Genomic DNA, 16,159 nt, shown 5'->3' with positions numbered 1-16,159 from the left:
AAATACCAAAATAAAAAAATAAATAAAGACCTTATGAATACAAAAAAAAGAATTGACCAAGTGTCCCTGATAACAAAAAATGCACTGTAATAAAAAAATACAACCAAAAACGTTGAGATGGACTCTCAGTCTCTTATCAAAATTGCACTTGAATAAAAACCAAAAGCAATATAAATTATAGCTGCTGTGCAGCAATGGTCGGGGCCAGGCAAGTTTAGGCAATTCTGAGCAACAAGTAGAGAATAGGTAGATGAAAAGAAAGGTGGCATTCTTATGTGCATTTTGCATCAGTTGAGGCTTGAACTCACAGTTTCTGGCATAAAGGACAACTCTCTATCTCACTGAGCTAATTGGCAAGTGTCAGTTCATGTGAGGCTTCACAGATTGACTAAGACAGTCACATGACAGCAGCCGCCTATGCATGGAAAGGCAGATTTCAAACCACTGTAAAATAAATAAATAAATAAACAAATCATCAAGACAAAATCTGACCATGATGATCTGGCATGGGACTGGACCTTTGTGCAAAGTTCGGTGAATTTTCGCACGTGGGAATGTTGCACAAGCTGAGACTTGAACTCACAATCTTTGACACCGAGGCCTGGCCTCTATCTCACTGAGCTAAAACTTCACATGCAGCTTCACAAACTGACTGAGCCAATCACTGACCTGCAGGACAGCAGCCAGCCATGCATGGAAAGGCAGATTTTAAACAGCTGTCAAAAATTCAGGTATTAAGTCAAAAATCTGAAAATACACATATTGCATCTAGACAGCATGGAGATGTTGATCATTTGTTTTTAACAAGGATTGATTTGCTCCATAAGTGAAAAACTGATGTTTAAAAATGCCATTTTTGCATTGACTCCAATTGTTCACATGAGAGCAAAATTCAAAATGCTGTCAAAAATTGAGTTTTCGAGATACAATTTTGAAGTTTGCCACACATCATTTACCATGACTCTAGAATTTTGTCCATTTTTTTCATGAACATTGAAGATTTATTTAGTGAGAATTTGCAGGTATATGTTTACAGTGCCATTTACAGTCAAACATTTTGATGCACTGTAGGCTAAATTTTTGATAAATCAAAAATCAGAGAAACAACGTTTGTGTAGGACAGTCTGAAGATGGTCTGTATCAATTTTTGTGTCAATTGAGCAAAAATTGTGGGAGGAGATAGGTTTAATAAGTTTTACAGTTTTTGAAAAAAACAGAGTGATGGACTTCATAATTTGCAATAGGTTTAAGTGCACAAAAGTTTCTTCAGTATTGGGGCTACAGTTTGATGAAAGTTGTGAAGTTGTAGCACATATGGTTGATTTGTTATGAATTTTCAAAGTTTTGAACTTTAGAGGCTTGCTATAGCGCCACCATCAGGACTACTGGCTTGAGTTTGCAGCTGAGGTAATCTGGCATGGGACTGGACCTTTGTGCAAAGTTTGGTGATTTTTCACCAATGGGAAGTATGATTTCCTCGGAAGAAGAAGAAAGAAGAAAGAAGAAGAAAGAAGAAAGAACACATAGGAATACAATAGTGTCCTGGCAGCATAGGCCGCCCGGAGCCTAAATATAGACTTTTTCTCTATTAAGAAAAAACACTCAAAAACTACACACAACCAAAACAACCAATAACATGGATGATCAAGTCTTTGTAAACAGTACTTAGATAAATATTAAACAGTAGCAGAGAGGTATAGAGACTAACATTCCAACACTTCCTACACTTCCCTTTGCGTCTTGGCTTTTTTTTTTTTTTTTTTTTCTTGACTGGGAAAACTGTGCGGGCTGGTTGTGCTGTAGGTGTGCACTGAAGTTGCTCGTATTCCCTCTTTTAATTTGGAGAGTTTTAAAACAAACGCGGCACACCGGCTCGTCCAGGTGACTGGGCTGCCCGCTCTCATTTGCTTTGAATCCAGAACATTCCCACACGGGGGCTGCTGCGTTTGTTTTGGGAAGAAGTTTCATGTCGCTCTCTCGCTATTTTCTCCGCCTCGTCTCAACCTCTCAAGAAGCGCACTGTGGGCCCTATCTTATGCCAGACTCCCTAAACCCGTTATTTGGGGATTTACGATTGCGCAAGAGGCGTTCCCCCGTAAAAGTTGCTATCTTGTGCACCTCCCGTTATCCGTAAAACACCTCCGCTACCTGCTATATTATGCATAGGCGTGTTTTGGGCATTACGCCAATTACACCAATCAGTGTGCTAGGTGCCATTGCCTTTAAAGGCAGGCTGCACTATCCTAAATCCTAAATCCTAAACCTGTGATGGAGAGAGGAAGGTCGCGATTTAATACTGTCTCCAGGGACGGTTTTTGCTATGGGCAGTGTGGGCAACCGCCCAGGGCGCAATCTACTTGGGGGGAGTTTTCTAGACTACCGTATTGACCTGCACATGCCGCGGCACCAGGGCACCATCAGTCGGCATCAGGCAAGCTGGCCGCGGCACCAGCCGGTACCACGCCCACCCGGTCTGGTCTGCCGGATCTGACAGGTGAGCGGCCTGATCCTGGCCGGTGCCGCGGCCGGCTCGCCTGATGCTGCCCCGGTGCTGTGGCCGACTGGTGCCAAGGGGGCGGGGAGTAACATGAAAGGGCACAAGCCAGTAATATCGCCTAGAGCAGCAACATAGGCAGAACCACCAGTGACTATCTCTGCCATTTTCTCAGGGGTTCAACTGAGGCTAAAGCAAGGTGGCTTTTTATTTGGGAGGTGGAGCCACATGTGCGCGTCCACATGTGTCCAAGTGTATGTGCATTGAAGGCGTCTGGGTGCGCTCTTGTAAAAGCCGAAAGTGTGTTTCCCTAAAGTGTGTGCGCAAGATAGCAACTTTAGGGATAGTGCATGAAGCATGCCCACGGACACACCTCCAGGTGCAAATCACGGAGTCGGCATAATGGATAGCGGGTAGCGTGGGCGCAAGATACCGTTTAGGGATAGCAGAAGCTCCTAAATCCGCAATTTGCGGGTAGCGGATAGTGGCAGCGGGTAGTCAGCACTAATTTACACTTTGATGAAAGCACCAACCAGTCATCCTAACAATATCCTCACAATATGGATTAGTGATGGGTCGGTCGCGAACGAACCGGCTCTAAGAGCCGGCTCTTGGAAGTGAACAACGGGAGCCGGCTCCTGATTGGGAGCGTTTTTTTTTTTTTTTTTTTTTTTTTTTTTCGGGAGCTGATTGGTTATTTTTTCTGCAAAAGCCGCATGTGATTGGTCAAGATGTGGGGTACCGTCTCTGTGTCCAGTCACACACACACACACACACACACACACACACACACAGAGCACACATTAACAGAAGAACAGGAGGGAGGGAGAGGAGAGAGAAAGAAAAGTGTAGTTAAGAAAATGAGTGACAATCTGGACCCATTTCAAATTTAATGACAATAGAAAGGCAGAGTGTAGAGTCTGCAAGAAAAAAAATCTCTTATTGAGCCGCTCCACAAACAACCTGCACAGGCACATGACAACTGTCCACCCTCAGTGCAGTGGGAAGAAAAAACACAAGCAACTGAACCTGATATTAATGAAGGTGCCAGTGTGTTTTTCTGCAACTGTTGCTGCTGCTGCTGCTGCTGCAGTGTCTACAGCAACTCAATTCAACTGTAAATAGTTAAAAGTTTGTTTTGTATTTTATAATTTATTTTTTGTAGCACTATATAGAGTGAATAAATAAAGACATATTTATATAATAAACATATAGATTAAAAAAAACATAATGCATGTGTTTTTTTACATTAGTAATTCATTTTGCACATAATTTTACATTATTGTTGGTAATAAATTAATTTAAGCAACAGAAAAATCTGAAGAGCCGTTTGGGAGCTAAAACAGCCGGCTCTTTTTAGTGAGCCGAGCCAAAAGAGCCGGTTCTCTAAAAAGAGCCAGAATTCCCATCACTAATATGGATATCACGATATTCAGTCAAAAACACAGTGACAGTCGACTGTGTTCATTTGGCTCAGTCTGAGGGACTAGAGACAGAAAATATCCTGAAATATACAAAATGTTCATTTGGTGTGGTCGTCTGTCAGCCTGCAGAGTTTAAACAAAGTTTTGCATGGGAAGTAAGTGAGCTGTGAAAAAGTGTGTGAAGATGATCAAAATAATAATCAATGAAAAACAAGAGGTCCTAAAGGTTTAGTTGAGGTTCAGAACAGTTACAAGACAACAGTTACCATGAGGGAATGTGATCAGGATGGCAAAAGTTGGACATACCAACTCCATACCATCATGCGTAATCTGTGAAAGATACCAGAATGCACTGATATGCCCACATGGGATTTTTGTCCCTGATGATTCATCAAAGAAAATATTGGAATCCTTTGTGAATCCATAGTTGGACCAAGACCTCGATGACGGTGTCCTCTATACGTTCTGTGGAATTACTACAATAAATATCAGATTCCCACAGACGGAGGCCATTTGGACCCCTGCATGTTGAACTAATGTACAATATCATCACTGAAGTTCACAATTTTTCACTTCAACACACAAGGACTGTGTGAAAATACAAAGAGACAACAATTTGAGATGTAAGCCTGTAAAACTCCTGTTCAACTAACAGAATATTACATGTTTAGATTTTGTACTTTTTTACTTTCAGGGAACATCTTACCAGGGACTACAGGTGGAAATTAGCCTTTGGCTACAACCTGGCTTGTTTACAACACTATTTTTGTACTCTTGTAATCAAATATGGTGCTTGTTCATTAACTTGTGGTGTCCGTCTGCAAATAAATCAAATCAAATCAAATATTACATGTTCACACATCATTAAAAAGTGCAGTCTGACCTGAGAGTCTCCAGTCTGCAGTTTGGACTCTCCAGTCCAGCAGACAGCAGCTTCACTTTTGAATCCAGCAGCTGGTTCTCACTCAGGTCCAGCTCTGTCAGATGGGGGTTGGACTTCAGAGCCGAGGCCACGGTTTTGCAGTGAGTCCCTGAGAGTCCACAGCCAGAAAATCTGTAATGACAGATTTAATGTCAAGTCTGTGATTTTCTTGTGTTTATATAGTGTTATATTATAGTAATATTAAATTGTATCACAGGATACAATTTTTTTGAAAGGTGCTTCATGTATAATATCAGAAGAAACCAAGCAGTAGAAACCTGATGCTCAAGTTCAATTACACAGCAAAAACTCTTATTTTGAAGTATTGTAGGGGTGAACTGCTATGGGCATCACCATCATGTTGCCTCCTTTTTACCCTGGACTGCCTGAAGTATATTTTTTCTCTCAGAATCAATCCTTTATCCTGAATATTTAGAGAACTACATATCTTTAATGTATTTCTGACGGTGTCAGGTATGGAAGCAGCTCTACACTGTTTGTATAATGTTGATTTCACATCAGGACTAACCGAGCCTTCCTGCAGTTCCTCACAGCTGGGATCAGTCTCCGTCGTCCCTCATATGATGTGTTGTACGCCTTCAGGTCCAACTCATCCAGAACCTCCTCTGACATCTGCAGCATGTAGGCCAGAGCTGAGCAGTGGATCTTAGAGAGTTCCTTCTCTGATCTCTTCTCTGACTTCAGGAACTCTCGGATATCCTGATGTACTGAGAGGTCGTTCATCTCCATCAAACAGTGGAAGATGTTGATGCTTCTGTCAGGTGAGACACTGGAGGTGTTCATCTTCAGGTTGTTGATGACTCTCTGGATGTCTTCTGGTCCGCTCTCTGTCTGACCCAGCAGGCCTCCTAAGAGCCTCTGGTTGGACTCCAGTGAGAGGCCATGAAGGAAACGGACAAAGAGGTCCAGGTGACCATTTTTGCTCCACAGGGCTTTAGACATGACTCTCTCCAGGAAGATATCCAACGATGGCTTTTTGTCATCACATTCACTCCTCATGACTCTGGCCAGTACCTCTGTGTTGCTGTTGGTGTAGCAGTGGAAGATGTAGACTGCAGCAAGAAACTCCTGAATGCTCAGATGAACAAAGCAGTAGACTTTTCTCTGGAAGAGCACACACTCGGTTTTGAAGATCTCTGTGCACACTCCTGAGTACACCGAGGCCTCTGTGACATCAAGACCACACTCCTCCAGGTCTTCTTGGTAGAACATCAGGTTGTCTTTCTCCAGATGTTCAAACGCCAGCCTGCCCAGCTTCAGAAGAACTTCCCTGTCAGTCTCCATCAGCTCCTGCTGACTCCTGTCATGTCTCTCATCGTACTTGTGCTTCTTCCTCTGTGTCTGAACCAGCAGAAAGTGTGAGTACATGTCAGTCAGGCTCTTGGGCAGCTCTCCTCTCTGGTCTGTAGTCAACATGTGCTCCAGAACTGTAGCAGTGATCCAGCAGAAGACTGGGATGTGGCACATGATGTGGAGGCTCCTGGACTCCTTGATGTGTGAGATGATTCTGCTGCACAGCTCCTCATCACTGGATCTCCTCCTGAAGTACTCCTCCTTCTGGAGGTCAGTGAACCCTCGCACTTCTGTTACCCTGTCGACACATGTAGTAGGGATCTGATTGGCCGCCGCAGGTCTGGAAGTTATCCAGAGGAGAGCCGAGGGAAGCAGATTCCCCTTGATGAGGTTTGTCAACAGCACGTCTACTGATGATGTCTGTGTGACATCAGACATGACCTCATTGTTCTGGAAATCCAATAAAAACCTGCTTTCATCCAGGCCGTCAAAGATGAACACGACTTCACAGACGGCGAGCTGCTCTGCTGTGACCGTCTGTAATGTTGGATGGAAAACACGGAGCAGCTGGAGAAGACTGTAGCGCTCATCTTTGATCAAGTTCAGCTCCCGGAACGAAAGCAGAACCACAAGACTGACATGTTGGTTTTCCGAGCCCTCTGCCCAGTCCAGAGTGAACTTCTGCACTGAGAAGGTTTTTCCAATCCCGGCAACGCCCTGCGTCACAACTACTCTGATGTGTGTGTCTTGGCCAGGTAAGGGTTTAAAGATGTCCTGGCACTTGATTGGAGTGTCACTGAGGGTCTCCATCTTGGATGTTGTCTCCAGCTGCCGCACCTCATGTTGGGTATTAACCTCTTCCCTCCGTCCCTGTGTGATGTAGAGCTCAGTGTAGATCCTGTTGAGGAGGGTTCCAGTTCCTGCTGCAGCAGTTCCTTCTGTCACAAATTCACATCTCCTCCTCAGACTGATCTTATGCTCGTCTAAAACCTCCTGCAGACCGCCGTCCACTGGGCTGGTTTGACTGGGTGTCTGCAGTCCAGGTCTTGTTCTGGATCCAGTCTGGTCTTGTCTGGTCAGTCTGGTCTTGTTCTGGTCCCAGTCTGAGGTGATGCACCGTCTGCAGAACCAATATCCACAGCTGGTGAAGGCTGGAACCCTAAGGAGCTCCTGACACAAAGCACAGCAGGACAGCTGCTCCTTCACATCACCTCGACTCCTCTTCCTGTCCCTGTGGAGATGAAAGGACTTTGTTTATGTTTAGACAACATTATATTTTAACTGAAATTTTAAAATAAAAAAAAGTAAAAAAACAAACAAACAAACATGACGATGGGACACTTGACATTTAGCCAAGGTTATTACAATTGTCATAAGCAGTCTCTTATGGCACCTTCAGTGACTACATTTACATGGACTACAATATTCTAATATTAACACAACTGAGATAGTATTTAGAAGAAGAAATGTCCATGTAAGCAGCATGACATCCACTTTGACTTTTTGCAGCAGATTATGACAAATACAGCAATCCAAGAGCTTGACAGCTCATGTTTTTTTGTGATTTTTATTGTGAATCCATAAAAGAAAAGTTGACCAACAACAAAAGCAAAACATGTGAACAGTTTCTGGGTGAGGAGGAAACTCGCTGCAACAAGCTTTCAACAAACAAAAGAGGACGACACCCCCTTGATTTAACCCTGAGATTAGTCACCATGGTTACTACTCCAGTCTACTACGACTAGAGCCCATAACAAATGTCTGAATCCCCTCCACATCCAGGTGGGTCTTCATGCTGGTTCCAGTGCTCCTGTCTGGTTCCAGGACCAGAAGTCAGGTATTACAACACTCAGGCTGGACAATATGCTGATCTCCTGATCGATACTATCATGACACCTGGGAGCCGATCAATACATATTGTGATTCTTAAGTATCCTCTTATCCTCGTTGTGGAAATGTGTCACAAACTGTCCCTTCCTGTCAGTCTGTCTGGAGAGGCAGAGCTCCTCTGAACGGCCTCGCTCTCTAGTTTGTGTGTGTAAAGTCTGATGAGGCTGTGATTCTCCTAGAGGTCACTAGAGGTCATTTTCTCCAGCGACGTCCAGTTGGACAAAAGTCTCTGCCTGCAGTGAAATGGCTGCTATGGGGGCCAACATCATCACACAGGAATCAAATGTGGCTCATTGAATCCACAAGAGTCTCAGCTTTCCAGTCAAAGCAACTGATGCAGCTCCAAGACTGTTTAGGCCCCAGTCTGCACACACACACCAAAGGTTTAAAAAAAAAAAACAAAAAAAACAAAAAAACCCTCAAATTTAGTCCAATTAAATGCATTGTGAAAATAATACAGCAATGTGTTGAACCATGTGTTTTTACCTTGAACCTTGATGTTGAAATGAAAATGTACTTTTGAATAATTAAGTATTTTTAAAAGAGATTACTTTAACTCAAGTAAAAAAAATGACTGAGCAACTTCCACTGGCAGTGCAGTAATATCTGACCAGGAGGATCTACATTTTAACTCAATCATGGGCTTGTGTGTGTGTGTGTGTGTGTACATGCACATCAGTCTGAGCAGCACAGGATCAGATTTATTTGTCAGTCAGTGTGAATCTAAACTTCAGACACAGGTGTGTGAAGAACTTGTGAGTGCAGGTGCACGTGGAAATGTTCTCAGGTGTTTTGGTGCAAAACATCAAACAGCATCACAGTTTGTGGAAAACAGCACAGAGCCAGATGTGTTTTGGTTGAACAGCTGGATTGCAGAGCAGGGAGCAGTCATTTCTCTCTTTGCAGTCTCTTTTCTTGATCTCCTCTCTACTTGCTCTGCTATATAATCTCATGTCATCATATTCCATCAGGCTCACAGTCTGACAGCTGTCTTACTTTGTGTCTGAAGCTCCAGGTCCATTACTGAAGTTTGGAGGTCGTCCTTTAGACCAGTCACTCCTCATGGACAGACAGCTGGACACTGCAGACTCTGCTCTGTGGCAGGAACCTCTGGAAACACAAATGTTTGAAACATGTTATTAGTTCTTGTAAATCAGGGCTCCAGACTAACTTTTCCACTGGCAGCACTGGTGCTCCCAGCTTTCCCAGTCGCTCCCAGCAGCTCAGGATTTGGTCTCAGCCTTTTTTTGTGAGGGGGGGTCCAGCTAAAAGAGCGGATGTGGTTCATGACCTGAAGCATCAGTTTTGGGGTCACGTCTACTTTCTCCATGAGCCACAAACAGATTTCACAAGAAAACAGTGAACACACACTGCACTCTAACAGTGTCTCTCTCCCTGCCTGCACTGTCTTCATCATCAGCGTCAGTCGGAGCGTCTCGGCGGCTCTCCCTCCCCACCGGCCTCCTCCTCTCTCTCCACATTGTGCTGGTTAAAATCATCAGCTACACACCGCTTCATTTTGGGAATGAGCTAACAGCTAAACAGACTGTTTCATAAACTTCTGTGTCCTCCACTTTGGACTATTTAAACCCTCGGCAGGTGAACAGACGCAACCACATGAGATCTGAACTCTCACGCTCTGGAAAAATGGTCTCATATGCAACTGTTCTGCTTGCAGTTTGGAGCCCTGAGTGATGAACTGCATCATTCAAAAAAGGTTTGGAGGGGAAATGAAGTTTTACTGGGCAGGAAACTGAACCAACAGACACTCTGAGGATTCTTTTTCTGGTAAGTGGATTTAAACGTTACAATTTTTCAATCGCTTTTTCCAGTATAGTGAAACTGTCAAGTTTTCTTTTGCAAATGTGTTCATACCTTTTCATTGGATTCACACATTTTTCACACTCTTTTGCACAACACTTCTCACATGTGTCATTTCCATGGCCCTGACTCCATTGACTTCACTGTGGGAGTCAAAAGCAAAACATCTGCTCACAGCTGATAGAAATGAGCTGCATCACTGTGAAGTCACTAGTGCACCTGCATCACTACCCTTTCCACCAATCACCATTCACCAATCAATCAGGATGCACCGACAAAAAAGGGGCCAATAAATTGTATTCTGTATTTTTGTCAAGTCCTTTGAGTTTTTCTGTGTAATACTGTATGTGAATTACAGTATTTCAGTTTTTGCCATCAATACAGTAAAATTTCACTTCAAAGTCTCTCTGAGTTTGGATGCAGTTCTTTACTGTAAGTTGACATTTGAATGTGCAGCTCACAGGAGAACCTTGTTCAAACTGACAGCTGTATTTTGTATTCTGCTGTCAGCTGTGTTACAGTACAGTAGAGCTGATTGAAGGAATCTACTCATTTGGGCAGAAGTTGAGTTGTTTGAGGGAAATATTGGCTTTTGCTACTTGCTTTACAATATGTAACTATGGAAATTGTCAAAAAAAAAAAAAATTACTGCAATACACACAGGAAAAAAGTAAGGTTGAACCTGCTCAGACTGAAAAGGCTGTGTTGCATTTTGGTGTTGAGGATGAAGTGAGTGAGAGGCTGGATTAGTTGTATTGGGCACTGACAAAATGTGTTTTGCTGCATGTTTGAAATATTTTGTCATGGTAAGAGCCTTTTGCAAACCAAATGTGTTATTTTGGGAAGAGTGCCTCTCATTAGGCCGATGGATTAACTGTTTTGATACCAGGGTTTCTGAGTGGACAGAGGAGGTAAAGTGACTGAAAAAAACTGTAATGTTCTGCATCCTGTTAGCTCGCTGTAACAACTGATGTGAAGAAGCTCATGTTTGTCCGTCTGTCCAGCTACATGTGATCCAGCCTCAGAGCCCAGCAGCTGTCGTCTGACGACCACGTGATCGTGTCGGGACGAGGGACGACTTTTCAGGCTGAAGCAGAAAGAAGCCAGAAAACGCTTCCATTTCTGTGTCTTTGATGACCAGTCCAACGTTTCTCCACACAAAACACAAACAGCCATATTTTTTGGAGGTGTTTTAGGTGCACACGACCTTTCTGTTGTTGCACTGCACCTCTCTGCCCCTCTATATAGGTCTGTACATACAGAGTCTGTTGATAGAGGAACCAGCAGAAACCAGAACGCTTCCAAGACCAAAATGGTAAAGATGAGAAAATATTATAATACAGGCCTGCAGTTTGTCTTGCAGTGACTCTGATTTGGATTTGCAGATCAGTAAATCTTTATAGTGAATCTAAACTGCAGACTCAGGTGTGTGAAGAACTTGTGAGTGCAGGTGCACGTGGAAATGTTCTCAGGTGTTTTGGTGCAAAACATCAAACAGCATCACAGGTTGTGGAAAACAGCACAGAGCCAGATGTGTTTTGGTTGAACAGCTGGATTGCAGAGCAGGGAGCAGTCATTTCTCTCTTTGCAGTCTCTTGTCTTGATCTCCTCACTTCTTGCTCTGCTAGATAATCTCATGTCATCATATTCCATCAGGCTCACAGTCTGACAGCTGTCTTACTTTGTGTGTGAAGGTCCAGGTCCATTACTGAAGTTTGGAGGTCGTCCTTTAGACCAGTCACTCTTCATGGACAGACAGCTGGACACTGCAGACTCTGCTCTGTGGCAGGAACCTCTGGAAACACAAATGTTTGAAACATGTTATTAGTTCTTGTAAATCGGGGCTCCAGACTAACTTTTCCACTGGCAGCACTGGTGCTCCCAGCTTTCCCAGTCGCTCCCAGCAGCTCATGATTTGGTCTCAGCCTTTTTTTGTGAGGGGGGGTCCAGCTAAAAGAGCGGATGTGGCTCATGATCTGAAGCATCAGTTTTGGGGTCACGTCTACTTTCTCCATGAGCCACAAACAGATTTCACAAGAAAACAGTGAACACACACTGCTCTCTAACAGTGTCTCTCTCCCTGCCTGCACTGTCTTCATCATCATCAGCGTCAGTCGGAGCGTCTCGGCGGCTCTCCCTCCCCACCGGCCTCCTCCTCTCTCTCCACATTGTGCTGGTTAAAATAATCAGCTACACACCGCTTCATTTTGGGAATGAGCTAACAGCTAAACAGACTGTTTCATAAACTTCTGTGTCCTCCACTTTGGACTATTTAAACCCTCGGCAGGTGAACAGACGCAGCCACGTGAGATTTGAACTCTCACGCTCTGGAAAAATGGTCTCATATGCAACTGTTCTGCTTGCAGTTTGGAGCCCTGAGTGATGAACTGCATCATTCAAAAAAGGTTTGGAGGGGAAATGAAGTTTTACTGGGCAGGAAACTGAACCAACAGACACTCTGAGGATTCTTTTTCTGGTAAGTGGATTTAAACGTTACAATTTTTCAATCGCTTTTTCCAGTATAGTGAAACTGTCAAGTTTTCTTTTGCAAATGTGTTCATACCTTTTCATTGGATTCACACATTTTTCACACTCTTTTGCACAACACATCTCACATGTGTCATTTCCATGGCCCTGACTCCACTGACTTCACTGTGGGAGTCAAAAGCAAAACATCTGCTCACAGCTGATAGAAATGACCTGCATCTCTGTGAAGTCACTAGTGCACCTGCATCACTACCCTTTCCTCCAATCACCATTCACCAATCAATCAGGATGCACCCACAAAAAAGGGGCCAATAAATTGTATTCTGTATTTTTTTCAAGTCCTTTGAGTTTTTCTGTGTAATACTGTATGTGACTTATAGTATTTCAGTTTTTGCCATCAATACAGTAAAATTTCTCTTCAAAGTCTTTCTGAGTTTGGATGCAGTTCTTTACTGTAAGTTCACATTTGAATGTGCAGCTCACAGGAGAACCTTGTTCAAACTGACAGCTGTATTTTGTATTCTGCTGTCAGCTGTGTTACAGTACAGTAGAGCCGACTGAAGGAATCTACTCATTTGGGCAGAAGTTGAGTTGTTTGAGGGAAATATTGGCTTTTGCTACTTGCTTTACAATATGTAACTATGGAAATTGTCAAAAAAAAAATATTACTGCAATACACACAGGAAAAAAGTAAGGTTGAACCTGCTCAGACTGAAAAGGCTGTGTTGCATTTTGGTGTTGAGGATGAAGTGAGTGAGTGGCTGGATTAGTTGTATTGGGCGGTGACAAAATGTGCTTTTGCTGCATGTTTGAAATGTTTTGTCATGGTAAGAGCCTTTTGCAAACACAGGGTTTCCTCTAGGATTTTTTGAAACTGTGGGGGAGGGCTTCAGCGTCGTTGACCCCCCCCCACCACCACCACCACCACCACCACGCCGCCCACCCTATTTAAAAATATATTACATTATTATTATTATTATTATTTTAATGTAAATTACTTATCAAACAGACCTAACAATTCAGCTACCAATGAATGAGCCAAAGTGATACCTCTTCTCTGAATAGACAAGCTAAGGCAGTGTGCTGCTGTTAGCCGGTGAGTGGCGAGCCGAGTGGCACCTCTTCGCTTTGTTACACAATCTATGTCAGTGTGCAGCTGTAGCCTGGAAAGTTTCTCTGCCTTTTGGACTTACACGGTGCCGGTGAAGTTGTTGTAATGTTTTTTCGTGATCGCGGAAATTCTAGTCCCTACAGTGTTAACATTAACGATAACATTAGGGTCGTTTTCACAGGCTTGAACAAAAAACTGGATTAAATTTAATCTTGCCTAGGTACCTTTCTCTTGCCCTTTTCTCTCCCTCTGCGAACGCACAGCAGCAGGAGAATCAAACAGGCGGGTGATGACTCCAGTGTTCATTAAAGTAATAAAGTTAACTGCAGTGTTATGTACCATTTCATGATATTTAAATTATCATTTCAAACTGATTATAATAAATATATTTGTGCAAAAAAGGCTAGATAGCCTATATATATGTATATATATATCATTTTAAAATTGTTTTAACATCTGGAAGAAAAAAAAATCATTCCGAAGGTGTGTCGGCTTTTATTTTGCCGTGGCGGTGCGCCGCGATGAATTACATGTAGCAGAAACCCTGAAACATAATGTGTTATTTTGGGAAGAGTGCCTCTCATTAGGCCTATGGATTAACTGTTTTGATACCAGGGTTTCTGAGTGGACAGAGGAGGTAAAGTGACTGAAAAAAACTGTAATGTTCTACATCCTGTTAGCTCGCTGTAACAACTGATGTGAAGAAGCTCATGTTTGTCCGTCTGTCCAGCTACATGTGATCCAGCCTCAGAGCCCAGCAGCTGTCGTCTGACGCCCACGTGATCGTGTCGGGACGAGGGCCGGCTTTTCAGGCTTAAGCAGAAAGAAGCCAGAAAACGCTTCCATTTCTGTGTCTTTGATGACCAGTCCAACGTTTCTCCACACAAAACACAAACAGCCATATTTTCTGGAGGTGTTTTAGGTGCACACAACCTTTCTGTTGTTGCACTGCACCTCTCTGCCCCTCTATATAGGTCTGTATATACAGAGTCTGTTGATAGAGGAACCAGCAGAAACCAGAACGCTTCCAAGACCAAAATGGTAAAGATGAGAAAATATTATAATACAGGCCTGCAGTTTGTCTTGCAGTGACTCTGATTTGGATTTGCAGATCAGTAAATCTTTACAGTGAATCTAAACTTCAGACACAGGTGTGTGAAGAACTTGTGAGTGCAGGTGCACGTGGAAATGTTCTCGTGTGTGTTGGTGCAAAACATCAAACAGCATCACAGTTTGTGGAAAACAGCACAGACCCAGATGTGTTTTGGTTGAACAGCTGGATTGCAGAGCAGGGAGCAGTCATTTCTCTCTTTGCAGTCTCTTTTCTTGATCTCCTCTCTACTTGCTCTGCTATATAATCTCATGTCATCATATTCCATCAGGCTCACAGTCTGACAGCTGTCTTACTTTGTGTGTGAAGGTCCAGGTCCATTACTGAAGTTTGGAGGTCGTCCTTTAGACCAGTCACTCTTCATGGACAGACAGCTGGACACTGCAGACTCTGCTCTGTGGCAGGAACCTCTGGAAACACAAATGTTTGAAACATGTTATTAGTTCTTGTAAATCAGGGCTCCAGACTAACTTTTCCACTGGCAGCACTGGTGCTCCCAGCTTTCCCAGTCGCTCCCAGCAGCTCATGATTTGGTCTCAGCCTTTTTTTGTGAGGGGGGGTCCAGCTAAAAGAGAGGATGTGGCTCATGATCTGAAGCATCAGTTTTGGGGTCACATCTACTTGGCACTCTGACAGCTGTCTTACTTTGTGTCTGAAGGTCCAGGTTCAGCACTGAAGTCTGGAGGTTGTCCTTTAGACCGGTCACTCTTCATGGACAGACAGCTGGACACTGCAGACTCTGCTCTGCCCTCCTCTTCCTCCACACAGTCACTCATCTTCTGATTTAAGTCAGTCTAAGAGGTGCAAACACACACACACACACACACACACACACACACACACACACACACACACACACACACACACACACACACATACACACACACACACACACACACACCAAAGGGATGATATATGGGTTGATGTCCAAGTTTCCTATTGGACAACAGGCTTTAACTTTATTAAATGGAGTCAGTGCAGCTGCACATAAATAATGTGTGTTTCAACATATTTTTTGGAAACGTCACAGTGATTTTGTTGCTATTTTATATTAAGTGTATAGTTATAATAATATTTTGTTGTTTTTTCTACTTCAATTCCAAAAGGGTTATTTTGCAAATGTATGTTTTATTTTTTAAGTTTAATTAATTTTTTGGTCATTCTTTACACTGATCTCATTTATGTTTTTTTCAGTAACATCTTGCTAATTATTTTTTGTATTTGTTTTTCTTTTTGTTTTTTTGCTGATTTGCTCATTATTTTTTTCCTCATGTCTCAGAAAGTAATAAAGTGAATTTACACAGGTGACAGAGGGCTAATAATACACACACACACACACAGTTGCACATGTTTCACTCCTCCTGACTCACTTTGCTGACTTGTGAATATTTTACACAGCAGTCATCCCTACATTAACCATATTGAGGTATTTGGTCAAAATATTTCACGATATTTGATTTAGTCTCTATCACCCAGCCCCAAACCTTACAGTGAAATTTGACATTTTAATTTGAAGTTGTCATGGCGACCAGTTTCATGCATGCAGCGTTTGGTCTCTGTAAAGGAGCCGGGAGCCGCTGATGAT

At 43.1% G+C, this 16,159-nt stretch overlaps 1 protein-coding gene across 1 annotated transcript in view; it reads right to left on the bottom strand.

The window, feature by feature from the left end:
• The window catches only part of LOC115359332 (NACHT, LRR and PYD domains-containing protein 14-like), a gene marked incomplete at its 3' end in the record, with an annotated part of 845,616 nt that extends 830,353 nt beyond the window's left edge, over positions 1 to 15,263 (bottom strand). Inside the window, exons 1-4 of the mRNA XM_030051738.1 lie at positions 15,220 to 15,263; positions 14,871 to 14,984; positions 11,547 to 11,660; positions 9,041 to 9,154 (exon numbers count right to left, since the gene is read on the bottom strand). Of these exons, the coding sequence (XP_029907598.1) occupies positions 9,041 to 9,154; positions 11,547 to 11,660; positions 14,871 to 14,938 (296 nt within the window). The remainder of the gene's footprint in view (positions 1 to 9,040; positions 9,155 to 11,546; positions 11,661 to 14,870; positions 14,985 to 15,219) is intronic.
• Between the last annotated feature and the right edge of the window lie 896 nt (positions 15,264 to 16,159).

Source organism: Myripristis murdjan, chromosome 5, assembly GCF_902150065.1.
Source record: "Myripristis murdjan chromosome 5, fMyrMur1.1, whole genome shotgun sequence".
Lineage (NCBI taxonomy): Eukaryota > Metazoa > Chordata > Actinopteri > Holocentriformes > Holocentridae > Myripristis > Myripristis murdjan.
Note: the sequence above shows the minus strand (reverse complement) of the source record. Positions and strands in the feature narration are given on the sequence as shown.